This window comes from Pelodiscus sinensis, chromosome Z, assembly GCF_052426305.1.
Source record: "Pelodiscus sinensis isolate ZL-2025 chromosome Z, ASM5242630v1, whole genome shotgun sequence".
Classification (NCBI taxonomy): domain Eukaryota; kingdom Metazoa; phylum Chordata; order Testudines; family Trionychidae; genus Pelodiscus; species Pelodiscus sinensis.
The window spans coordinates 29928990-29950341 of NC_143085.1; the positions used below are offsets into that span (position 1 = coordinate 29928990).

The 21352-nt window shown below is 45.9% G+C and overlaps 2 protein-coding genes across 2 annotated transcripts in view; both read left to right on the forward strand.

Annotated features, from left to right (window-relative positions):
* Positions 1-1687: 1687 nt before the first annotated feature.
* On the forward strand, positions 1688-12753 carry ARPC3 (actin related protein 2/3 complex subunit 3). Its single transcript, XM_006135164.5, has 7 exons — positions 1688-1844; positions 3268-3367; positions 5425-5501; positions 5971-6039; positions 8926-9052; positions 11219-11313; positions 12479-12753. Exons 1-7 carry the CDS (start codon positions 1839-1841, stop codon positions 12539-12541), a joined length of 537 nt encoding a protein of 178 aa, XP_006135226.2. The 5' UTR covers positions 1688-1838; the 3' UTR covers positions 12542-12753.
* Positions 12754-20582: 7829 nt separating this feature from the next.
* Positions 20583-21352, forward strand: part of ANAPC7 (anaphase promoting complex subunit 7) — a 31460-nt gene continuing 30690 nt past the window's right edge. The window contains exon 1 of the mRNA XM_075898594.2: positions 20583-20855. Within this exon, the coding sequence (XP_075754709.2) occupies positions 20638-20855 (218 nt within the window). The 5' untranslated portion in view covers positions 20583-20637. The remainder of the gene's footprint in view (positions 20856-21352) is intronic.

Sequence of the window (21352 nt, forward strand, 5' to 3'; positions counted from 1 at the left end):
GGGGTCTTCTTGGAATGATAAAATAAAACAATACATTTTTCTGGTTGTTGAACTCCCCTCTGCTCTCAAGCAAGGAATCCATCTAAGTTGATATCAAATACAGGTAATGGTGGTGTGTATTTAAGGAATAAATTCTGTGTGTCTCAGCGAGAATGCATTCCTTTCAAATATTCTGAAGTGGTGATATTATTGCAGGGAGGGGGCGAAAGGCACTTGAAAGGAGGGGGGGAGGGAGGTAGTAATTGGTAGCAGGATAAGAATCCCACAGAATGATCCAAATGGGAACAAATAAAGATAGGGAAACAAAAGGTTGCTAGAAAATTGAAATGTTTTCTATAAAAACTGGTCTTGAACAATACCCTGAAAATGTGCCGTTCCTGCATTGGTTTGAAGTGAGTACATCCTACAGAAAACACATTTATTCCTTTACTCAGTAAAGTAGGAAGTGCCATGGATGCATCTTTCCCCTGTAGGATTCTATTAGGAAAAAATGAAGCATTTGGGCAAGGCTATAGGCCTTGATCGAGCACTAAGATTCTCACAAGTGGGCTTGTGTGTCTGCAGTGGAGCCAGCTCTCAGGTTTTTATCATGGGTTTCATGATACTTGGTGTTTCTCTTAGAATCCCAGCTTCTGGAGTCAATTGATTATGCAAGAATCCCAACTTCCATTATTTTTAAATTTAAGTTTCTGTCCACCAGAGCTGTGGAGAAAAGCTGAACCTTCTGGGCTCAAAACCCAGATTGACTAAAAAATCATGATAGTTGAAAAAAAAATTTTTTTTTGCCTATCTAATGATTTTGAGGGGAACTTCTTGTTTCTGTGTGGAGTGAATGCAGGCCTGGCGCCTACAGACCTTGCCTATACTTTGAATTCAGCAATCAGCACCCAGCAGCCAACTTAGATGCACAGTGCAAAGCACAGCGAGAGGCAGAGTGCTGTGCTTTGCACTGGTGCAGTTGCCAGCTTTGATTCTCTATGTTGTGGGCTCAGTTCATTTCCAGACTTGTAGGCCCCTGCTCTGGCAATAACAAATCCCTCTTGAGCAGCGCAAACAGAAATCAGGGATCTGCAGTAGGGTTGTAAAAGTGTAGTTGATTAACCCATTGACCTATAAGCAAAAGCTTATAGGTTAATGCTATAGACTAAACACATTCCATCCTCCTCCCTACTTGCCAGTAAGTATTTTAGCAGGCTGGTTGGCAGCCCAGCTCAGTTCTGGCTTGCACATGATCTGGGAGCTCAGACCACCCCCAGATGGGGGCTTCTGCCCACCCCATGCTACTGCCTCTTTATCAGAGGTGGCAGCGCACAGGTCAACAGCACAGGCCCTCAAGGGGAGCTGGGTTTTAAACTGGCTTCCCGCACAAACCGGCGCCCACCAGGCACCCCATGCTGCTGTGTCCGATACCCAGGCAGCATGCAGCGTGGCAGGGGCTATAGGATAGTCAAGTAACCCATAAGAATTCATGAGGTTACTGGACTATTCAATGAACTGGTATTTAACATCCCTAATCTGCAGCCTTGTCATTTGTTACATCAGGGAGGACTTGGACCCTCTGCATTTAGAAAGCAAGAACCGCGCCACATCCTCTCCCAGGAGCTGAGGCCGGGACCCTTGCGAGCGCTCTACCCGCAAAGGCTCCGCGGCCGCTGCCTTCCTAGCGCTCTGCCGCCCCCTGCTGGCCAGCTCCTGCCCTGCGCGCACAGGACTTCCTGCTTGCAGCAGCCTGGGGTGGGACAGGAAGGGCTGGCTCTCTGCAAGCTGCTGCATTGCTGACTCAGGCGGCTTCCTGCGCTCTCTGCCTCCTGGGAAACGACCGTCCCCACCGACAAAAAATGCCGGTAAGGAAAAGAGCCCCTGCGGGTCTACAGGGCCCCGGCTCCTTGCGCGTGCTTGGGTTGCACCCCGCTGCCCTGCGAGCACTGTGGCTGCTGCTAGCCAGGGAAGGGCAGGAAATGCTACGGGGGATGGATGCTAGGCCCGGGGCTGAGCATTTGGGCCCCTTGGCTGCTGCTCGTTTTGCAATCCGCAGCCCATCAGGGGGGCTTCAAGGATCGGGTAGAAAACATCACAACGGCTCTGGGGTTTCTTTCTCTGTTCAGAAATAGGAAGAAGCTGAGCGAAACTAGCTGCTGCAGTGGGAAATGTCACCTCTACCAGCAAAACGGGGGAACTTCCTTTTAAGGCAATAGTCAGCGCCTCTGCAAACCGCACGGCACTATTCATGATATTGTCCCCCACAAAGGATTTTGCTTCATATGCGCGGGTCGACGCGAAGTTAGCTGGTTGTTGATTTTACAATTAGACTAGATGGGCAGCTCTTTGTTGATTTAATTGGGGCTCTGGGCAGATGAAAGGGTGGGGCCTTTTCGTTGTAACTTCTCAGTTTATCTTGTGTGATTTTTTTTTTTTTTTTTACACAGCATTGGTAAGGTTGCAAAACACGGTTGTCCTTGCTTACTTAGCATCATAAAGAAATAGAGTGGAATTATATGATCACTGCCCCTTGCTCAAGGCCTGCTGAGCCCACCACCTAACTTAGGGAACAGCTGGGCCTTTCCAGTTTGACTAAACCCCTACAAAATTAAGAATATTCCCTTATTGGATAAACTAGGAGCATTATAGGTGAAAATTACTTTTATATGAAAATATTTAAAAAACCCAAAACAAAGAAACAGAAAAGTCCCATCAGCATTGGTGTTTTAAAGTAACTTATCTTATATTCTAAGTGCATGTATATTTTGAAATAAACCTCCTTTCTACAACATTGGCTCATATTGCAATTGTCAAGAAAAGATTTAAGCACCAAAGCAGAACGTGATTCTTAAGCTGTATCTACACTGACCTTTTTTTTTTAATTGCCATTGTTGAAGCACCGGAAAAGTAGATATGATAAAGGTTCTGAACATATTTGCCATCAAGTTATTTAGATCTGCTCTGAGTTAGACAACTGGTGATGGAAGCACACACTTCTACCTCTTCTATGTTATAGCATTCACCATTATTGCCTCCAGTTAGACTATGGCAGTTTCGTAGTAGGAGTCGTCCTCCCCCCACCTCCCCAAATGTTACTAAGGCCTAATTAGCTAGGTAAGCAAATACCACTGAACTTCCACAAGGTGTGGTTGCTGGATCATTGTTAACTGGACAAACCGTGCATCCATCATTTAGAGGGGGACATTTGTGTAATTTTATTCTTTCAAGGGAGAAAACTACTTATTTTCTTTTTATTGCTCACAGTCAGACTTCCTCTTTTGTTTATAGGCTTATCACTCCACTTTAATGGACTCCGATACCAAGTTAATTGGGAACATGGCTTTGTTACCCATTAGAAGTCAGTTCAAAGGACCAGCTCCAAGGGAAAGTAGGTTCACAACACTCTTTATAAGTACTATATCTGTATTTGCATTTATTTATTTTGCAGTCCATTTAAATCCAGTCCTAATTGCTTCTCTTTCATGAATATTTCATATCACTGATCTGGAAATGGTTATAGGACACTTTATATAAACTGTATCTACTTGAGGCTTTTGATTTTGTGTGTGTGTGTATGGTTTTCAAACTGAGGAGAAAAGGGACAGATTAGAAATGGGTACTTCCTGGTAATAGAGGAAGTTGACTTTCAGATGGCTATTAATGCTGTTGGATTGGGGGTTTCTTTTGCCTTCTGCTGTGCCATCTATCCGGAACATTTACCCTTCCCAATACAAGCCTCTGAATGCTTTTTCCTGAAGAAGAATCCTCTGATCTAATTTGTATAATGTGTCCTTCTCAACTGCTGTTTAAAATTTATGCCAGTGCCTTGAACCAACAGCTGACTCCAAACTCTACTCAGTCCTGTCTTGTGATAGTCACCCCCTTTCTATAGCTCTTGTACAAAATTATCTGTAGTGTTGTTGCTTCTGAATTGTTTTGTTTCTTTTCACTCTATCTTGGTTTCTCCTCCTTCTCCCTTTGGGAGTTGTTCTATCCACCTTAGAATAATAATCTGTATGTAACCCTTGCTTTTGTTAGTCATTTTATCATCTTGAGTCTTCGTATGTCACTTTTAATCCAAGACACTAGTCTTGTAATTGAATCCACATGGTTTCACATGGAGCCCCATTGATTTTAATTGGCTTTCCATGAAGTGCAAAGGTCTCCTTGTGCAGACCCAATGGTGGGATTGCAGCCTTAGCATGTAAACTCTGAATCATGTCTTGTTGGACACCATGGATCTAGTGGAATGGAGCCATTATTATTAATCCATGTTTATTACAGTAGTGACTAGGGACCAGTCAAAATTAGGGCTCCATAGTGCTAGACACAAATCCCAAATTCAGTCCCGAAGAGCTGGCAGTCTAAACAGACAGGACAGATGAAGGACAGTGGGAAGGGCTATAACATGCAAGCAGAATGAACAATGTGTGATCAGTCATTTGTCCTGATCTTGACTGGGGCTTCCGAGTGCTACCACAATAAATAATGTGCTATTTTTCCAGTGTGTCTTCAGTGATGAACACATTTGGTTTGTTTTCTCTTTGATGCCTCCAGAAGACCTTGTTCTAGTTTAAATTCCGTAATCTTTTGATTTGTGTGTGTGTGTGTTTTTTGTTTTTAATTCAGCCTAAATTCACTATTGTCAGGTTCAAAAGGGTAACTGTGATAAATCTGTATCTGCAAAAACAACGAGAATTCCTGTGACATGTTAAAGACTAACTGTTTTATTTGGGCATTAAGCTTTCATGGGTAAAACCCGCTTCATCAGAAGCATTGGAGTCAACCCATAAAAGCTTATGCCCAAATAAATCTGTTAGTCTTTAAGGTGCCTTGTTGTATAGTCAGGCTAGTTCCTGGGGCATCATGCAACTATTAAGATTCACTGTGGTCTTTGAATTGCGGGTTTCAATAGGTTTTAAAATAGTGGTAAGATTCAATATAACCCTTTATAGTAGTTAGATACTACTTCAGTACTTATTCTCCTGATAAGTCTTTCACAATGCCTCATGACTACTCTGCAGGATTACATCTCTATTCAATGGCTCCACTCCATAATGGAGTGAACAATTATTATATTAAAAATCAAAGCTGCTTGATAGTAAAATTTACTTTGGCAAGCATAAAGCTTGAATTAATTGATACCTCATCTTACAGTAAGTGTCTTGTAGTATGTGCTGCCATGTGTAAGTAACGAAGCTGTGGTCATATGGGATACTGCTATAACACTTATTTTCCTATTAAATCTTTGCTGGGAATTAGTACAAAACCTCTGTGGCTTTGTTTTTGGGAAGAGTTATTGTTTTTGCAAGTGAGTGAAATGGAAGATCATGCTACTATTTACTGTCAGTCTTAGCAAACGTCACTCCTCTGTTTCCATTTAAATTCTAGTGATGTTATCTTTAAGTTCTGCCTAATTTTCCCATTTTCTACCTTTCTTGCTAGCAAAGGACACCGATATTATAGATGAAGCCATCTACTACTTCAAAGCAAATGTCTTCTTCAAGAATTATGAAATTAAGGTAAGAAATGAAGATTTAAGATATTAAAACCTGTGCACAGTTATTAGAATCTTGTACCCTGTTGAATTGTAGAATTACTTCACTGCAATAAGCTTCAAGCTTCCAAGAATTTTAATTTTTATTTCTCTCTCTCTCTCTCTCTCTCTCTCTCTCTCTCTCTCTCTCTCTCTCTCTCTCTCTCTCTCTCTCTCTCTATATATATATATATATATATATATATATATATATATATATATATATATATATATATATATATATTTAGAGAGAGAGCGAGCGCAAGGGAGAGTGGGGTATATAATGAAAGAAACAATTTTTTTCTAGTTAAAACTTTTCAAGTAAGGTAAATGTGTCTTCTATGCTGTCAACGCATCTCTTTTGTGAGAGACCATAGACTAAAAAGGTGATAGCTTTGTCAGCAGGTGTAAAATCTAACAATAGCAAATGGCTTCTGCTTCCTTTTATTTGACAGAATGAGGCTGACAGAACATTGATCTACATAACTCTCTATATTTCTGAATGCTTAAAGAAGCTGCAAAAGGTAATAAAATTTAATTTAATTTAAGTTGAAGGAAGAAAGTACAATAAATGGCAATAAAAATGTCAGTTCTGCTCGTTTGTCTAAGACAGTGTGAAAACACAGGCAAAAATGCTGTTGCTTAGAATGTAATGCTTCAAACACTCTAATGGGCTCTCTCACCTTATTTCTGATTAGGGATGTTAAATGTCGACTAATTGAATAGTTGATACATTTTGCATCGACTATATGATTAGTCGATAGGGTGCCTCTGCCTTTGAAGTGTAGCAACAGCCCTAGGACTGTTGTTACATTTCAAAGGCGAAAGTGCCGCACGGAGCCGAGGTCACCTGAGGACTCCCCTGCTGACCGTGGGCTCCACACGGCACTGCTGCTTTGAAATGCCACATGCAGCCTGCTGCTGGGCTTCCTGTGGCATTTCAAAGCGGCAGTGCTGCACAGAGCCCCGGGTCAGCTGTGGAATCCCCAACAGATCCAGGCCTCCACAGGGTGCTGCCTCTTTGAAATGCTGTGAGGAGCCTGACGCCAGGCTCCCCGCAGTGTTTCAAAGTGGCAGTGCTGCACCAAACCCAGGGTCAGTGGGGGAGTCCCCAGCTGACCTAGGCTCCACTTTGTAATGTTGCATTCAGCCTGGGGAAACCCTGGTTGGCCCCGGGCTGCATGTGGCATTTCAAAACAGCAGTGCCACATGGAGCCCAAGGACTGGCTCCAGACTGCAAGTGGTGCTGCCGCTTTGAAGTACCCCTTCCTTCTTTTTCCGCCCCTTTGCTGCCTATTTCTGAAAGAGGCAAAAAATGGGGGGATGCAACTAGTCGACTGGCTTGTTGACTCTCCGATAAACATTTGCTTATTTGATACTAGACTAGTTCTTCACATCCCTATTTCTGATGTGGTTAAGTTTTAATCTCTTGGTAAAAAAGGGGTAAGTGATGTGCCCAAGGCCATAGTGAGTGAGTGGCAAAAATTTCTGACACTGAGTACTGTGTTCCTCTATCCCCCTGCACTGTTCATAATTCTTGGGTCATATTCTCACATGGACAGTATGTTTATAGTAGGGACAGACATCACTGCTGTGATTTTAGCTCCTTTCAGCATTTCCACTATAAACCTTTATTTTATTTTTAATTTTTTTTTCTGCCCCCATTTTCTGGTAGAATTTCACCTTTCTGGCCTCTCTGCATCTTGCCTCTTTTCCTTCCTACCTAACTAAATTATCACTGTTAGTCCTTAGCCTCTACCAACATTTACATCATCTGCTCCCCACCCACTCCCAATATCTGAAAGCATCCAATTCAAGCTCACTGTAATCTTTCCCTGGCTGAAATATCTCATCTCTTTAACATTCTCTTCCTGATGAGTATCTCATTTGGCCTTTGATTATATCTCAGAACAATGCTGTTAAAGCTTGTGTGGGTTATCCATTCACATGTCTAAAGAAAAATTTGACCATTTTATTACATTTTAAGGCTTGTCTGCACAAAAGTTGTACTGCTTTAATTATAATACTTCAGCTAAAGGGTTTAAGCCGGAAGAGTGGATCCAAGTATACTGATATAAATGTGCTTACTCCCATATAGCTGTTCATGTACAGGAAGGGAAATAAGCTATATTGGTTTAGGGTGCTTTTATTCCAGTATAACTTTGTCCATGCTTTCAGCTGCACAGATTAGGGTTTGTGTTTAAAACAAAACACACATTCCCCAATCAAAATAATTATGAATACAAAAACTGCATGTACACCAATTATCAGTCTCAACTGTCAGAGCCACAGATGTTCCAGAAAGCTTCTTCCATAGAATTAGAAGATTTACCCAGCACTGCTTGGGTCCTTAAATCAAATACATTGTTTTTCTTCATTTAAATCATTACTCGGGGGTGGGTCTGGGGCTGAGGGGTTCAGTATGCAAACTGCTTTGGGGGGAGAGGACAACCTCTTTTGCTGCTGCAGCTTGGGGCCAGGTGAGAAGAGCCTTTCCATGGCAGCTGCAGTGAGCACAACAAGGGGAGGGGTGCATGTATCCCTGGCTGGGTAACAGACACTCAGAAAAAAAGATACACAGACAAACTTTCTGAAATACAGGAAACCTTTGCCATCTGTGGTAGAAAGATTCCTGACATCACTGAGAATGGCAAAATCTGTGAATACGGGGGGGCAGGAGGAAGCAGAGAGTGGTCTGTTTCCCCACAGCTCCCGCCCCCCATGGTGAGTGCAGTGGGAGTACTGACCACTGCTGCCACCTGCAACAGGCCCCCACCAAGTCCGTCCCTGCCCCCTGGCCAGGGAGAGAGGGCAAAGTGGTGGGAAGGGGTGGGGCTTCAGGATGGGGAGATCTGCGAATATACAAAATTGTGAATAGCAATTCAGCGAGTCACAAGGGTCGCCTGTATATAGTAGACAGCTGTCCCTTTCTCCACCCTTGCCCCCTGCTTGGCCCAGTGGGATTATAGCTGCCCCAGTCCCCATCGTGATCACTCTACAGTATAATTCCCTCCCACCAAACCCTTCCCTTTCCATTTTATGAGAAACAATCTAATTCCATGCATATCCCACTGTCTTGGCACAACCAAACCCTGACCTTGCTTTAAGTTATGATAAGAGGAAGTGGCATACCAAATGTGGTAATCCTAACTATTACTGTAGGAGGAGTTCTTGTACAGTTAGACAGATGCACATTTCTAAAATATGCATAAGATCAAAGGTACAGGTGCTGTGGATACAGTACTGTAAAGACTTTTCTCATTTAATTAGATAAATACATAAGGACTCTTCAGTACTTTCTCCTACCAGAGAAGCCATGATATGTATCAATATAACGTTTGGGCTGCACCAGCTTTTGGATGTGCTTTGTTTTTGTCCTGGGAATGATCTCTCTTGTTTGATTCTTCCAGTGCAATTCAAAAGGCCAAGGAGAGAAGGAAATGTACACATTAGGAATCACTAACTTCCCAATCCCTGGCGAGCCAGGCTTTCCACTCAATGCCCTCTACGCCAGACCTGGCAACAAACAGGAGGAGGGTAAGAATAAAAGTAGCCGTGTTTCTCTTAAAGCCATGCTTTGGCTTGCAGTTCACAGCCTGGATTAATTTTGTAGCTAGGGCCAAAAACATGACCATATAAAAAAGTACCTTCTTAGTTGATGGTTCTGCCTCCTGTATGTACCTAGATTCAAGTCTGCCGAGTTTAGGAACAAAAATAGGCTGTGCTACTTTTCAATTCTTCTAGCCCTGTAGAGTCAAGAGAGTGGGAGCCAGATTCTATTCTAGGTCTCACGTCACTGAATAGCTAGCTAAATTCCATTTATAGGGCTACATCCTGCTCTTATGCAGTGTTGGTCCCAGGATATTAGAGAGACAAGATGGCTGAAATCATATCATTTATTGGACCAACTTTTTTTTTAATGAGAGAGACAAGCTTTCAAACTCAGAGAGAGCTCTTTGGGTCAGTATAATCAAACAAAAGTTGGTCCAACAAAAGATCCTGCCTCTCCCCCCTTGTCACTCTTATGCTTGGATAGTTCCACAGAAGACCATAGACATGCAGAGGTGTAACTACAGGCTGGAAATGACCTGTAAAATCTTTACTACTCATGCATAAAGTGCAAAAATCCCAGGTTGAGTTACCTTTTTCACTTGTAAATTGAGCAGATTTACTCTTGCAGTCAGAGAGTGATTAAATGTGGTCATGCTCCCTTCTATGCATTTTGGTTCTAATTCAACGAAGCAAAGCAGAAGAGCAATAATTGATAGCATTCAGAGTCTGGCTAAGGATACACTTACAAAGGTCACATAAATGGCCTTCAATTAAGATTGTAATGGAAACTTAATAACAACAGAAAAGCAAGGTGTAATAATTAGGGATGTAAAAATGTAAAAATGTAACTGTGAACATGGTTAACCGATGAGTTTGGGCTCATTGGTTAACGTTTACAGTTACACACAGGCTGACAGTATGTGCAGGAAGCCATCTTAAAAGGTGGCTCCCTGCACACACTGGCTCCTGGGGAGCTTCTTGCCACCCCATACTGCTGCCACCGAAGGCCAGGTCTGTTCTATCGACTTACATCAGTATATCTATATTGCTCATGAAAAATCCACACTCTTGAGCAACACAGTGTGTACCTACCTAATCCAAGATGTAGAAAGCACTATGTTGACTAACTCCCATCAGCATAGCTATCACCTTCTACGCAGACAGGAGAAGCTCTTCTGTCAGTGTAGTAGCATCTCTGCTAAAGCGAAACAGCTGCAGCACTGCAGCTTTTTCAGTGTAGACCAGCCTTAATTTTTTCCCCCTTTTTTCTCAAGCCATATTCATTGCATCCTCTCTCAAGGCACTCACGCCTGAGCAGGTGCATTATTGCCTCATGATAGGCGTCTGGATGCCAAAGCCTCTGAGTGATTTACAAACTGGGAAAGATAGGCATTTGGCTGGTATCTCATATGGGAGACTCGTCTGGTAGGACGCTTTTGAGCACTGCTACCAGATCAGGACCCCAAGGTGAGTTCACACAAAGTAGCTGAGGTTGGAGGAGGAGAAGGAAGAGCTCCCATCTAATTGTTAGCCTAGTGGACAGAGTACTCACCCAGAATGTGGTTGAAGTCCACACCTCCTTCTAAGGGGGAGAAGGAATTTGAACTGATGAATGTCCTAATCACTAGACTAACAGTTACAGAAGAAGTTTCCGGACCCCCACCCCACCCCACCCCAAACTGCTGGTTATCTTGTTTTGTATCCTTCATGCAATGTAGGTGACTAACTGCCAAACTTCCTCCTGGTTTATGGATTGCCAGCAGTCCTAGTTCTAACTTACAGCCAAGACTTAAACACCTGAGAGAGAGGCAGGTTTTAGCATACACCTCTCAAGTTGGCCTTTCCCATTGACTAGCTTAGGTGGCTCCCTGCTTAGCATGTTGCCTGTTGTGGATAACATTAGTTAGATTCCTTTCTCTCATTTTTCATTCTGTAGGGAGTTTAGGTGCCTAACTCAGGCTTTTTGGATTTCAGTGTTGTTCCTGTGGTTTTCTAGGCACCACCACGTTCAGTGTTGCAGTGCCTAAATACCTGGTGGATCCCACCCTAAGAAATTTGCCAACGATCACACAGGGGGGTAGCTGCCTGGATCGAATCTGACCTGATTTTAACTCTGTATTTCAATCTGTATTGGTATCTGCTCTGATTTAGAGGTGATGAGGGCCTACTTGCAACAGCTGAGACAAGAAACAGGTCTTAGGCTTTGTGAAAAGGTGTTTGATCCCCAAAATGACAAGCCTAGCAAGGTAAGATGCCATTCTCAGTGAATGGGTTATTTTTTATCCTAATTACAGGCAGTGTTTCTTTTCTGACTAGTAGGTGCTTGAGGAATGCTGCTTCTTTAAAATGTCAACTCCAGAAATAATGTTAAACTTGGCTTGGTTTGCTCTTTATAAAGTTTATAAGATGTAACTCAAGGAGTAGAAAGGATGGTTATGCAATGCTCTTTTGTGTCATGGAATGCAGTAGGAGTATAGCAACAAGGGGGAAAAAGGCAAAACAGCAGGGAGAGAGATGGGGAGGAACTAGTAAAAAAGAATCATGAGACTTACGGTTTTCATGAGGGAAAAGCAATGTGATATGGCAGCAAATGCCAATTTAGGCTGAGTAAGGATGTAACAGTCTCCACTTGTGGTCCAATCCTGTGAAGTGATGAGCACCTCCTGGAAGCTAGAACACTCAATTCCCTGTAGGCATCGAGGGTTCTCAGCATCATTCCATTTGGCTCTCGTGATCACTCCTACGTGGAAAAATCCTTCGTTATCAATATGAATAGCAAACTAGCTAATTGATACAACAGTTTCTGAGTGGCTTGGCAGACATTTGCGTATAAGCAAGATATATAAAGTGCACCTCTTATAACCTTTACAATTATTAAGCCAATTTATTTTTCAGAAATACTGACTACAGATTACAGAGGACTCAAGCCACATGCCATAGCCACAGTCACGAATTAATCTGGTTTTGAGTCAGGAGAGAAGAAATTTTGAAATAGCTCTTCTGTGGGGGTTTTCTTTATATTTGCTTAATTGAGAAGTGGCTGACATTACTTTTTAAATGTTTTGTAAAACAAAAAAAGTTGGATTGGGATCAGGAATGAGACTCTTAATATGCTTTTTTATAAGTGATGGAAAGTAAAAGCTTAGATTGGAATTATCATGTTAGCCTTAATATGAATCTGTTACTGTGACCTTGTACTACAGTATGTTGATTTAATCCATGCTTTGGGTCTAATCCAGCCTTCCTTGCACATTTAAAATTCCAGATGAAATCAGTGAAGAAAATTGGAGGTGTAACTTTAATGCAGGTCTATTGCACCAAAGTTGATTTTAAATCCTGTTTTGCCTCAAACTTCTTACCTGGAAATTGCTACAGTATATCTTCTGATGTCACTGTATTTCTTTCCCTTAGTGGTGGATCTGCTTCGTGAAGAGACAGTTCATGAATAAGAGTCTGTCCGGACCTGGGCAATGAAGAGGCAAAGAGATACAGTCACAATGTTAAGCATTTTGCAGCAAGATGTATAAAATATTTTGCCTTTGTTTCATGTACATTTTATATCAAGGAAGAATAAGTGCTTATGAGAAAAAGCTATCAGTCTGCGGGGGGAAAGACAGAACTTAATAATTAAAGACCGTACGCAAATAATGTTAAGCTGGTGCTTAATAAAAAAAAATTATTTCTAACATGTTGTTTCAGATCAACACTGCTCTGTTATTTATAGCATATAATATAGGACTTGGCTTAAACCTAAAGGGAGATGTGCGAAGGAGCACATCTTATTACATTTAAAATGCAGAGCAACTCTTATTAAATTTAAAATGCAGAATCGCAGCGGGGACAGCTTCCAGAGTGGGCACCTGCTTTGGGACCTCTGTGCTTCTGCCTCCTCTTCCCCTTCTCCTCCCTCCCCCTGCGGAGATGGTGCTTGGGGGGAACCAGCTTTTAAGATGGCTTCCCCCAGCTCTCCCTCCCCCCGCCTCTGATACAGAGTTGCAGCAAGGGGGAGGAAAGCAAGTAGTCCCTCAACTAGTAGCTTACTCAACTAGTCAGACTTCAGGATGCAGCTAATAGATATGACTTTAAAGCATTATATGATGGGCTAAAGGCAGTGTGTGGGCTGGGCATTGCTAGCACTACACCCTTCCACTATTCTGATAACAGCACTCTGATTACAGATGCTAAAATCTCGACTCCTAGGCTGAACATTTTTGCAGTGTATTAAAATGTGATCACAAATAGTAAAAGATCAAAAAGCTCCTCTGCATCCTCAACTGAATGAATCAAAGATGCAGTGTCATCAGCAAACAGGAAGTTAGAGATAGTTGTGGTGAACTTTTTGGTGTGAGCCCGAAGTCCCTGGAGGTTGAAAATGCTGACACCTGTTTGGATAGGTATGCCCAACACACAATCTGTGAAAACAACAAACAGCATCATTGAAAAGTAGATTCTGACTAGGAGAGGAGCAAGGACATGTCCTTGCTTTGTACCATTTGATATTTCAGAAGGTACTGATGTCTCTCTCTGTTGTTAAGGACACAAACCCAGCATTAGGGATGTTAAACTGTATATTTTTGTAAATGTGTACATGTGTGGGCCAGCTTCCCCTGAGAACCAGCTCCTGCCTGCCCCCCATGCTCTATGGGAGGTAGCAGCAGGGCGATAGAGGAGGTAGGCAGCTCCACAAAAGCTGGTACACCTAGAGAGCCAGCTGAAAAGCCAACTCCCCATACAGACTAGCTCCCGTCTACTCTCCCTCACCAACTGATACAGAAGCAGCACAAGCGGGAGGGGAGCGTTGCATGTAACTATGAGGGTTAACCGATGAGCCCAGGCTCATCAGTTAACCATGTACACAGGTACTTGTTCACTTTCCTACCTAACATATCATCATTAAAGGACTGAACTGTATTGATAAATTTTTCAGGACAGCTGATTCACCCAAGTACTTCCCAAAGCCTGTTTTTGTTGTCCAAATACCATGGTCAGGTATAAATCTTAATGTTTCTCTCTACATTTTTCTTGTGTCTGCCTGGCTGTGACTATCATGTCAGCAGTGCCTCAACTGGCACAAAATCCACACTGTCTTTCAGGAATTATGCCATTTGTGAACACATGTAATGACAGAAAGTTGTAGAGGATTCAAGCCAGCTATAGACAGCAGTGAGATGGCCCGGAGGTCATCACAGGCATGCACAGTTACCTTTTCTTTTATATTTGTGTACAATCAGGGCAAAATCCTGGGGGACTTGCTTTTACTCCTAAATGGTGTTAAATAAATGGGTGAGAAAATAAACCAGGTGGCCACCACCAGCTTCATAAATCTCTGATGGAATTGTCTCTCTGCCAGGTGTCTTTCTAGATTTCATCTGTAAGATAGCTTTTTGTACCTCATCAAGAGTTGGTGGTATAATCATCTGTGACTCATTGGCCCTCTGAGTAATCTTTTCAAGAACACTGCTTTGGAAAGTTGATGTCTGATTTAATACGTTTGGATAACAAAAACAGGCTTTGGGAAGTACTTGGGTGAAAAATTTATCAATACAGTTCAGTCCTTTAATGATGGTATGCTGGGTAGGAAAGTGAACAAGTACCTATGTACATGGTTAACTGATGAGCCTGGGCTCATCGGTTAACCCTCATAGTTGGTGAGGGAGAGTAGACGGGAGCTAGTCTGTATGGGGAGTTGGCTTTTCAGCTGGCTCTCTAGGTGTACCAGCTTTTGTGGAGCTGCCTACCTCTTCTACCGCCCTGCTGCTACCTCCCGTAGAGCATGGGGGGCAGGCAGGAGCTGGTTCTCAGGGGAAGCTGGCCCACACATGTACACATTTACAAAAATATGCACAGTTTAACATCCTTAATGCTGGGTTTGTGTCCTTAACAACAGAGAGAGACATCAGTACCTTCTGAAATATCAAATGGTACAAAGCAAGGACATGTCCTTGCTCCTCTCCTAGTCAGCATCTACTTTTCAATGATGCTGTTTGTTGTTTTCACGGATTGTGTGTTGGGCATACCTATCCAAACAGGTGTCAGCATTTTCAACCTCCAGGGACTTCGGGCTCACACCAAAAAGTTCACCACAATTATCTCCTAACTTCCTGTTTGCTGATGACACTGCATCGTTGATTCATTCAGTTGAGGATGCAGAGGAGCTTTTTGATTTTTTATTATTTGTGATCACATTTTGGACTCTCTCTGAGCATCAAGAAGATGGAGGTTATGTCCCAGTGTGTTCGGAAAGAGTTCAGCACTCTAGCAATCACTGCTGCTGATACTGTCCTTACAGCTATTGATCAGTTTTCTTACATTGGAAATGTGCTGTCCTGCAGCATAAATGCTGATGACAGTGTATCTGCTCAAGTGGCCGCAGCCAGTGCTGCCTTTGAAAGATTGACCAACCATTTATGGAATGACCATGGAGTTAAACCTCATATGAACCACAGTTTAGCAGGCAGCTGTCCTGAATATGTCCTGTATGGCTAAGAGTCATGGATCATATATTGCCAGCATGTCTGAAACTCAATCAGTTCCATATGTGCTGCCTCAGGAAGACTGCTATGTGAATAGCTGGGACAAAATTCCTAACACTGAGGTCCTTAAACTGTGCGGGTATAGAAGCAATGCTTATGAACAAACAGTTTCACTGGATTGGTCATGTTATGAGGATGGATGATACGCAGATACTGAAGACAGTCCTCTATAGCCAACTTGTTCATGGAAATCACTCCATTAGTGGTCAGTATAAGCTTTATAAAGGTATCTTAAAGGCCAACGTGAAGTCGTGGCATATCACCTAGTGACCTGGAAATCACAGCTCAGTAGTCTGATTGTTCTGATAGCAAACTATTGTACAGGCTGTCAAATGCTTCAAGGGTCAATGTACCCAGAGACTACAAGAAAAGCATAGGCTCTGGAAAGAATGTACAACAGATGGTGAATTTCTATGCAATTCCGTAATAGGATTTGCTAATTGAGAGAATAAACCAATCCTCACCAATGGGATCACAAAAGATGAGATCTGTTGATTGATGGCTCAGTACATTCAAACATATGTAGTGCCTAGAGACCCAATGGAGACTGAGATTCCATTGTACTAGGCACTGTGCAGAAAAATTCTCTGGCCTAAAGAGTGTAAAGTGTTAAGTAGACCAGACACCTATCCAATAAGAGGAGAAAGAAGTGACTTGTCCAAGGTCACATAGGAACAGGGCCGGCTCTAGGCACCAGCAAATCAGGCAGGTACTTGGGGCAGCATTTCAGGTAAGCAGCTGGCGCTGCCCCTGGCAACGCCTAGCCCTGCCCTGCTGATTTTAAAGGGCTGCGGCCCGGGAAACGCCGTGGCTGTGCAGCCAGCTGGCACCAATGTGCACCTGGAGCCTGCTGGCCACCTCGTCTCCTCTCCTACTCCTCCCCTCCCCGGCAGTCGCTAGGCTGCTGGCACAAAATGGCTGCCGGCCAAAAGACCAAGGAGACTTAGTGCTCAACTGCTCTCTTGTTCCTATTCCTGCACTCACTCTTAAAGGGGACATGCTGTTTTATTTTTTTGTTGTTGTTGTTCAACAACTTTGGTCTCCCCCCCACACTTTTTTTTTTCCTTCAACAGAATTTTTTCCCGGTGTTTTTTTTGGGTGGGGGAGGGCAAAAATGTTTTTGCTTGGGGCAGCAAAAAACCTAGAGCCAGCCCTTCATAGGAAGTCAGTAGTGGAGCAAGAAGTAGCACCCTTGAAAGAGATCCTGACTCCAGTGAATGAGTCCAGGATTTCACTCTGCATTCTAGTCCACTACCTTAAGCACCAGTTCATGCTACCTCTCTGCTCTAGAATGCCAGTCTTGCATTAAAATGTAACTCCTCTTGATTGGTAACAAAATAAAAAATATATGAGGCCTGATCCTGAAGTTTGGTGCAGACTATAGTCCCTTTAATGAGACTTTTGCCTGAGTAAAAACTGTAACATGTTAGGATTATTGTGCCTATAATATTACCTGGTGGAACAAGGTGTAGAAAGTTGCATTAAGGTAACTGGTGATATAGGTGTTTAGGATATAGATGTTAAAGGGACATTTCACATGACAGCTACACATTGGCTGTGTCTAAACTGCATCCCTTTTCCGTAAAAGGGATGCAAATTAGACACATTGCAATTGCAAATGAAGCGGGGATTTAAATCCCCTCCGCTAAACATGTCTGCCGCTTTTTTCCGGCTCGGAGCTTTGCCGGAAAAAAGCGCCAGTCTAGACGTGGATCTTTCGGAAAATAAAGCCTTTTCCGAAAGATCCCTTATTAAAATAAGGAATAAGGGATCTTTCGGAAAAGGCTTTGTTTTCTGAAAGATCCGCGTCTAGACTGGTGCTTTTTTCCGGCAAAGCTCCGAGCCGGAAAAAAGCGGCAGCCATGTTTATGCAAATGAAGCGGAGGGGATTTAAATCCCTGCTTCATTTGCAATTGCGATGTGTCTAATTTGCATCCCTTTTACGGAAAAGGGATGCAGTCTAGACACAGCCGTTGTGTGTCTCTCAACTCCCCTCCCCTCTTCAATGTACACTTGCCTCTTCCTCCATCTCTGTAGGGCCATCCTGAGAGGGCCCGAGGCAGCACCCTCCGTCACATCTCCCATCTCTGCCCTGCCCTTGCCCCCTGACCAGCATAGCCCAGGAGGATTATGGGGTCCTGGTGTGCAGCAGCAGGGGTCATCTTTCCCCCTACTCACCACCCTGGGGCTACAGGTGTCTGCTTCCTTCTGCTATGGGGAGCAGCGGGCTGCAAGAAGGTGGCAAGATGGAGTGGAGTAGGCTGTTGGGCTGCTCCAACTCCTGCTGTTGTGAGGGAGCAACCCCTGCTGCTGCCATGCTAGGTCCCCATAATTCCCTGGTCACTCCCATCCCTAAGATGGTTGAGGTGACCTCCACAGGGCCCCCAAAAGTATGGGGGATCTGGGCTAGCTGCCTGCATTTCTACTATAATGTCCCACATCAGGGAGAGCTGCAAGAAATTCCCCACCTCCAAAAAACTGTCACCATGCTGCTCCAAGTTTAACATGGGTGATGGGTAGAAGTCAACATCACATAAGAACAGCCATACTGGGTCAGATCAAAGGTCCATCTAGTCGAGTATATTGTCTTCTGACAGTGGCCAGTTCCAGGTGCCCCAAGGGAATGAACAAAACAGGTAATCATCAAGTGATCCAGCCCTTGTCACCCATTCCCAGTTTCTGACAAACACCATCTCTGCCCATCCTGGCTAATCGCTATTGATGGACCTATCCTACATGAATTTATCTAGCTCTGTTTTTGAACAGTCCTGGCCTTCACAACACCCTAACAAGGAACTGCACAGGTTGGTTGTATATCAGCTAGTGTGCGAGATATCAGTTAATTGAATAGTTGAGTCATGAAATCCTGTTGGTTATCAACTATTTTATAGTCCCCAGGGGAGAGGCCAGCATCCAGTGTGCTCTTGGTCCCACTCCTGGGGACCCCCCAACACCCGCGCTGCTGCCTCTGTATCAGAGGCACTAGCATGGGGTGCCAGGCAGGAGTTAAAAAACAGATCCCCACATGGACCAGCTGCCTACCAGCCTGCTTTGCAGCCTCTGATAAAGAGGCAGCAGTGAGGGGTGGCAACAGCTACTGTCTGTAGGAGGTCCCATGGACAGAGGCTGCTGCAGCGGTGAGGATGGAAAGGCTGCCACAAAGCAACCTTGGTCCATGGGCAGCAGGGATTGGGGTCTGAACTCCCTGGGGGCAGATGCTGTTCAGCCTCCCATGGAGCAGCCTCTCTCTGCAGTAAACTTGAGCCTGCCATGGACAGAGGCTAGTCCTCAGCAGGAGACCTGAGGTGGGACTGAGCTCCCCTCAGACAGAGGTGGAACAGCTTCTGTCCATGGGGAGCTCAGACCCCCTGCAGTCAGGGGCTGCTGCTAGGGTTGCCAGGTGTCTGGTATTGTACTGGACAGTCCGGTATTTGCGCGCTCTGTCCGGTAAAAAAAATCAGAAAATACCGGACATGTGCAATGTCTGGTATTTTTTGATTTTTCCAGCTGCGCACCAGACGGAAGCCTGGCATGGGTGGGGGGAGCGGATGGGAGGCGGGGCCATGATTGCTGCCAGGAGCCCTCAGTTGGTTGAGTGTGAGGAGGAGGGGAAGCCTGCACGGGACAGGCAGCAAGTGCCCAGGTCAGTCCCGCTCCCTGCCAGCCAATTTGCTCACCCCTTCCTGGCTGGTTCTCCCTCACTTCCCCGGCCAGCCCTCTGCACCATCCCCCAGCTCTGCTTCCCACTGGCCCATTCCTCTTTCTGATCTCCCGCAGCCAGCGCCGCTGCATCCCTCCCCTTGCCAGCTCTGCTTCCTGCCCCCCTTCCTCCCGGCCAGCGCCACTGTACCACCCCCGCCAGCTGTGCTTCCTGCTCCCCCTTCCTCCGGGCCAGCCCCGCAGCCCCCGCCCCGCCCCCAGCTCTGCTTCCCACAGCCTGTTCCTCTTCCTGATCTCCCCCGGCTAGAGCCGCTACATCCCACCCCCGCCAGCTGCTTCCTGCCCCCCTTCCTCATGGCCCCCAATCCGCCCCAGCTGCACTTCCCACCCCTCCTCCCCCAATATCCCTCGGCCAGGCCCGTTTTGCCCTATCCCCCCTGCTTCCTCCCCCATCTCCTCCGGCCAGCCCCGTTGCAACCCCCATTAGTTGTTTCCAGGACCCCCCTTCCAGGCCAGCACTGCTCCCTTCCTGGCCGGTACTTCTCCCCCCCCCCCCCCATGAAGCGTTTTATTTTTAAATGACTCCCTGGTAACCCCTAGCAGTGATCCAGGTTCTTGGAAACCCCCCCCTTTTTTTTCTCAACAACTTTGGTTCTCCCCCCCCTTTTCTTTCCTTCAACAAAATGTTTCCAGTTTTTTTTTTGGTGTGTGTGTGGGGGGGTCGGTATTATTGTTTCAGCCATCTGGCAACCCTAACTGCTGCCAGTGCATGCTCTCAAACGCTGGGGGGGAGCCTTGGGAACCAGATCCAGACAAGCCAGAGTCCACTTCCAGCCCCTGGGCCCGAGCTCCCCACCCTGCATTACTGGGCGCGCCTAAGCTTAAACTACAGGGAACGTGCCCAAGACTTGCCGCCTACCCCGGCGAGAGCGCAGCGCTGCTGGGACTCTGTCGGCGACTGAACTACCCTGGGGGCCAGGCCCAATGCAGTGCCCCCTGCTGGCTCAATGGCAGCGCTTCCTTTATGGAAGGGACAAGAAGCAGGCGGGCCCAGACACGACGCGCGTGCGAGCAGGTATCGCATTCACTGTGACGTCACTGTCCCCTCACTGTGCCGGGAACAGGGAGGTCCCCGCAAGGGCTCCGCCGCGAGCTAGCCCGCGACACGAGGCGCCGTCAGAGCCACCTGCGCATGCGTAAAGTGCCTCAGGCTCCTGGGGCGTCTACTTTTATGCCTGATGGAAAATGTCATTGCTTTGATGCCTATCCGTTCAGCGGCGGGGTGGAAGCTTACACCTGGTCTGGATTTACCTGGGGGAGCCCCAGCGGAGAGGTTTTTAAACGGAGGCACGAGGTCGGGCGACCGGAAGAAGCGCAATGGACCCCTGTGTGCGAGGCCCCTTCTGTGGCGCCATTTTGGAGTCGCGGCGGGCTGAGGAGCTGCTGTCGCTTCCGTCCCCGGCCGGCGCCCCCTGCGCCTCCCCGCGCTTCGGGATGAGCGTGGTGGAGCATGTGCGGGAGATGGCGGCTGCGGGGCTCCACTCCAACGTGCGGCTCCTCAGCGGGCTGCTGCTCACCATGAGCGGCAACAACCCGTGAGTGCCGCGGGGGGCCGGAGCCGGGGCTGAGGCAAGGCCCCTCTCGGGGCCCTGCGACCTGGGGCTGCCCCAGGCGGAGGCGGCAGGGTGGGGGGTGCTGGACGGGGCGGGGTCTCGCGGGTGCTTTGTGGGGCCCAGCGGGACCGGGCTTGGGGGGCTGCAGCTAAGAAGGCGGCGTCGGAGCAAAGGCCCATCCCGCCCAGTGGCCAGTGCCAGGTGCCCCAAAGGGAGTGAACAGAAACGGGGGTCGTGACACGAGCCCTCCCCTGTCGCCTCTTCCCAGCTTGTGACCGAGGCTAGGGACACTCTCCCTGCCCAGCCTGTCTAATCGCCATTGATGCGCCTGTTCTCCATGAATCTATCTAGCGCTTTGTAAAAACTCTGTTATAGGCACAGGCATCCGGTGGCTTAGGCAAGCTACCAGCTTGGTCCACCCACACTCCACCCCAAGACTATCTCGGAGCGGAGTGTTGCTGCCTTCAACACCTGCCCTC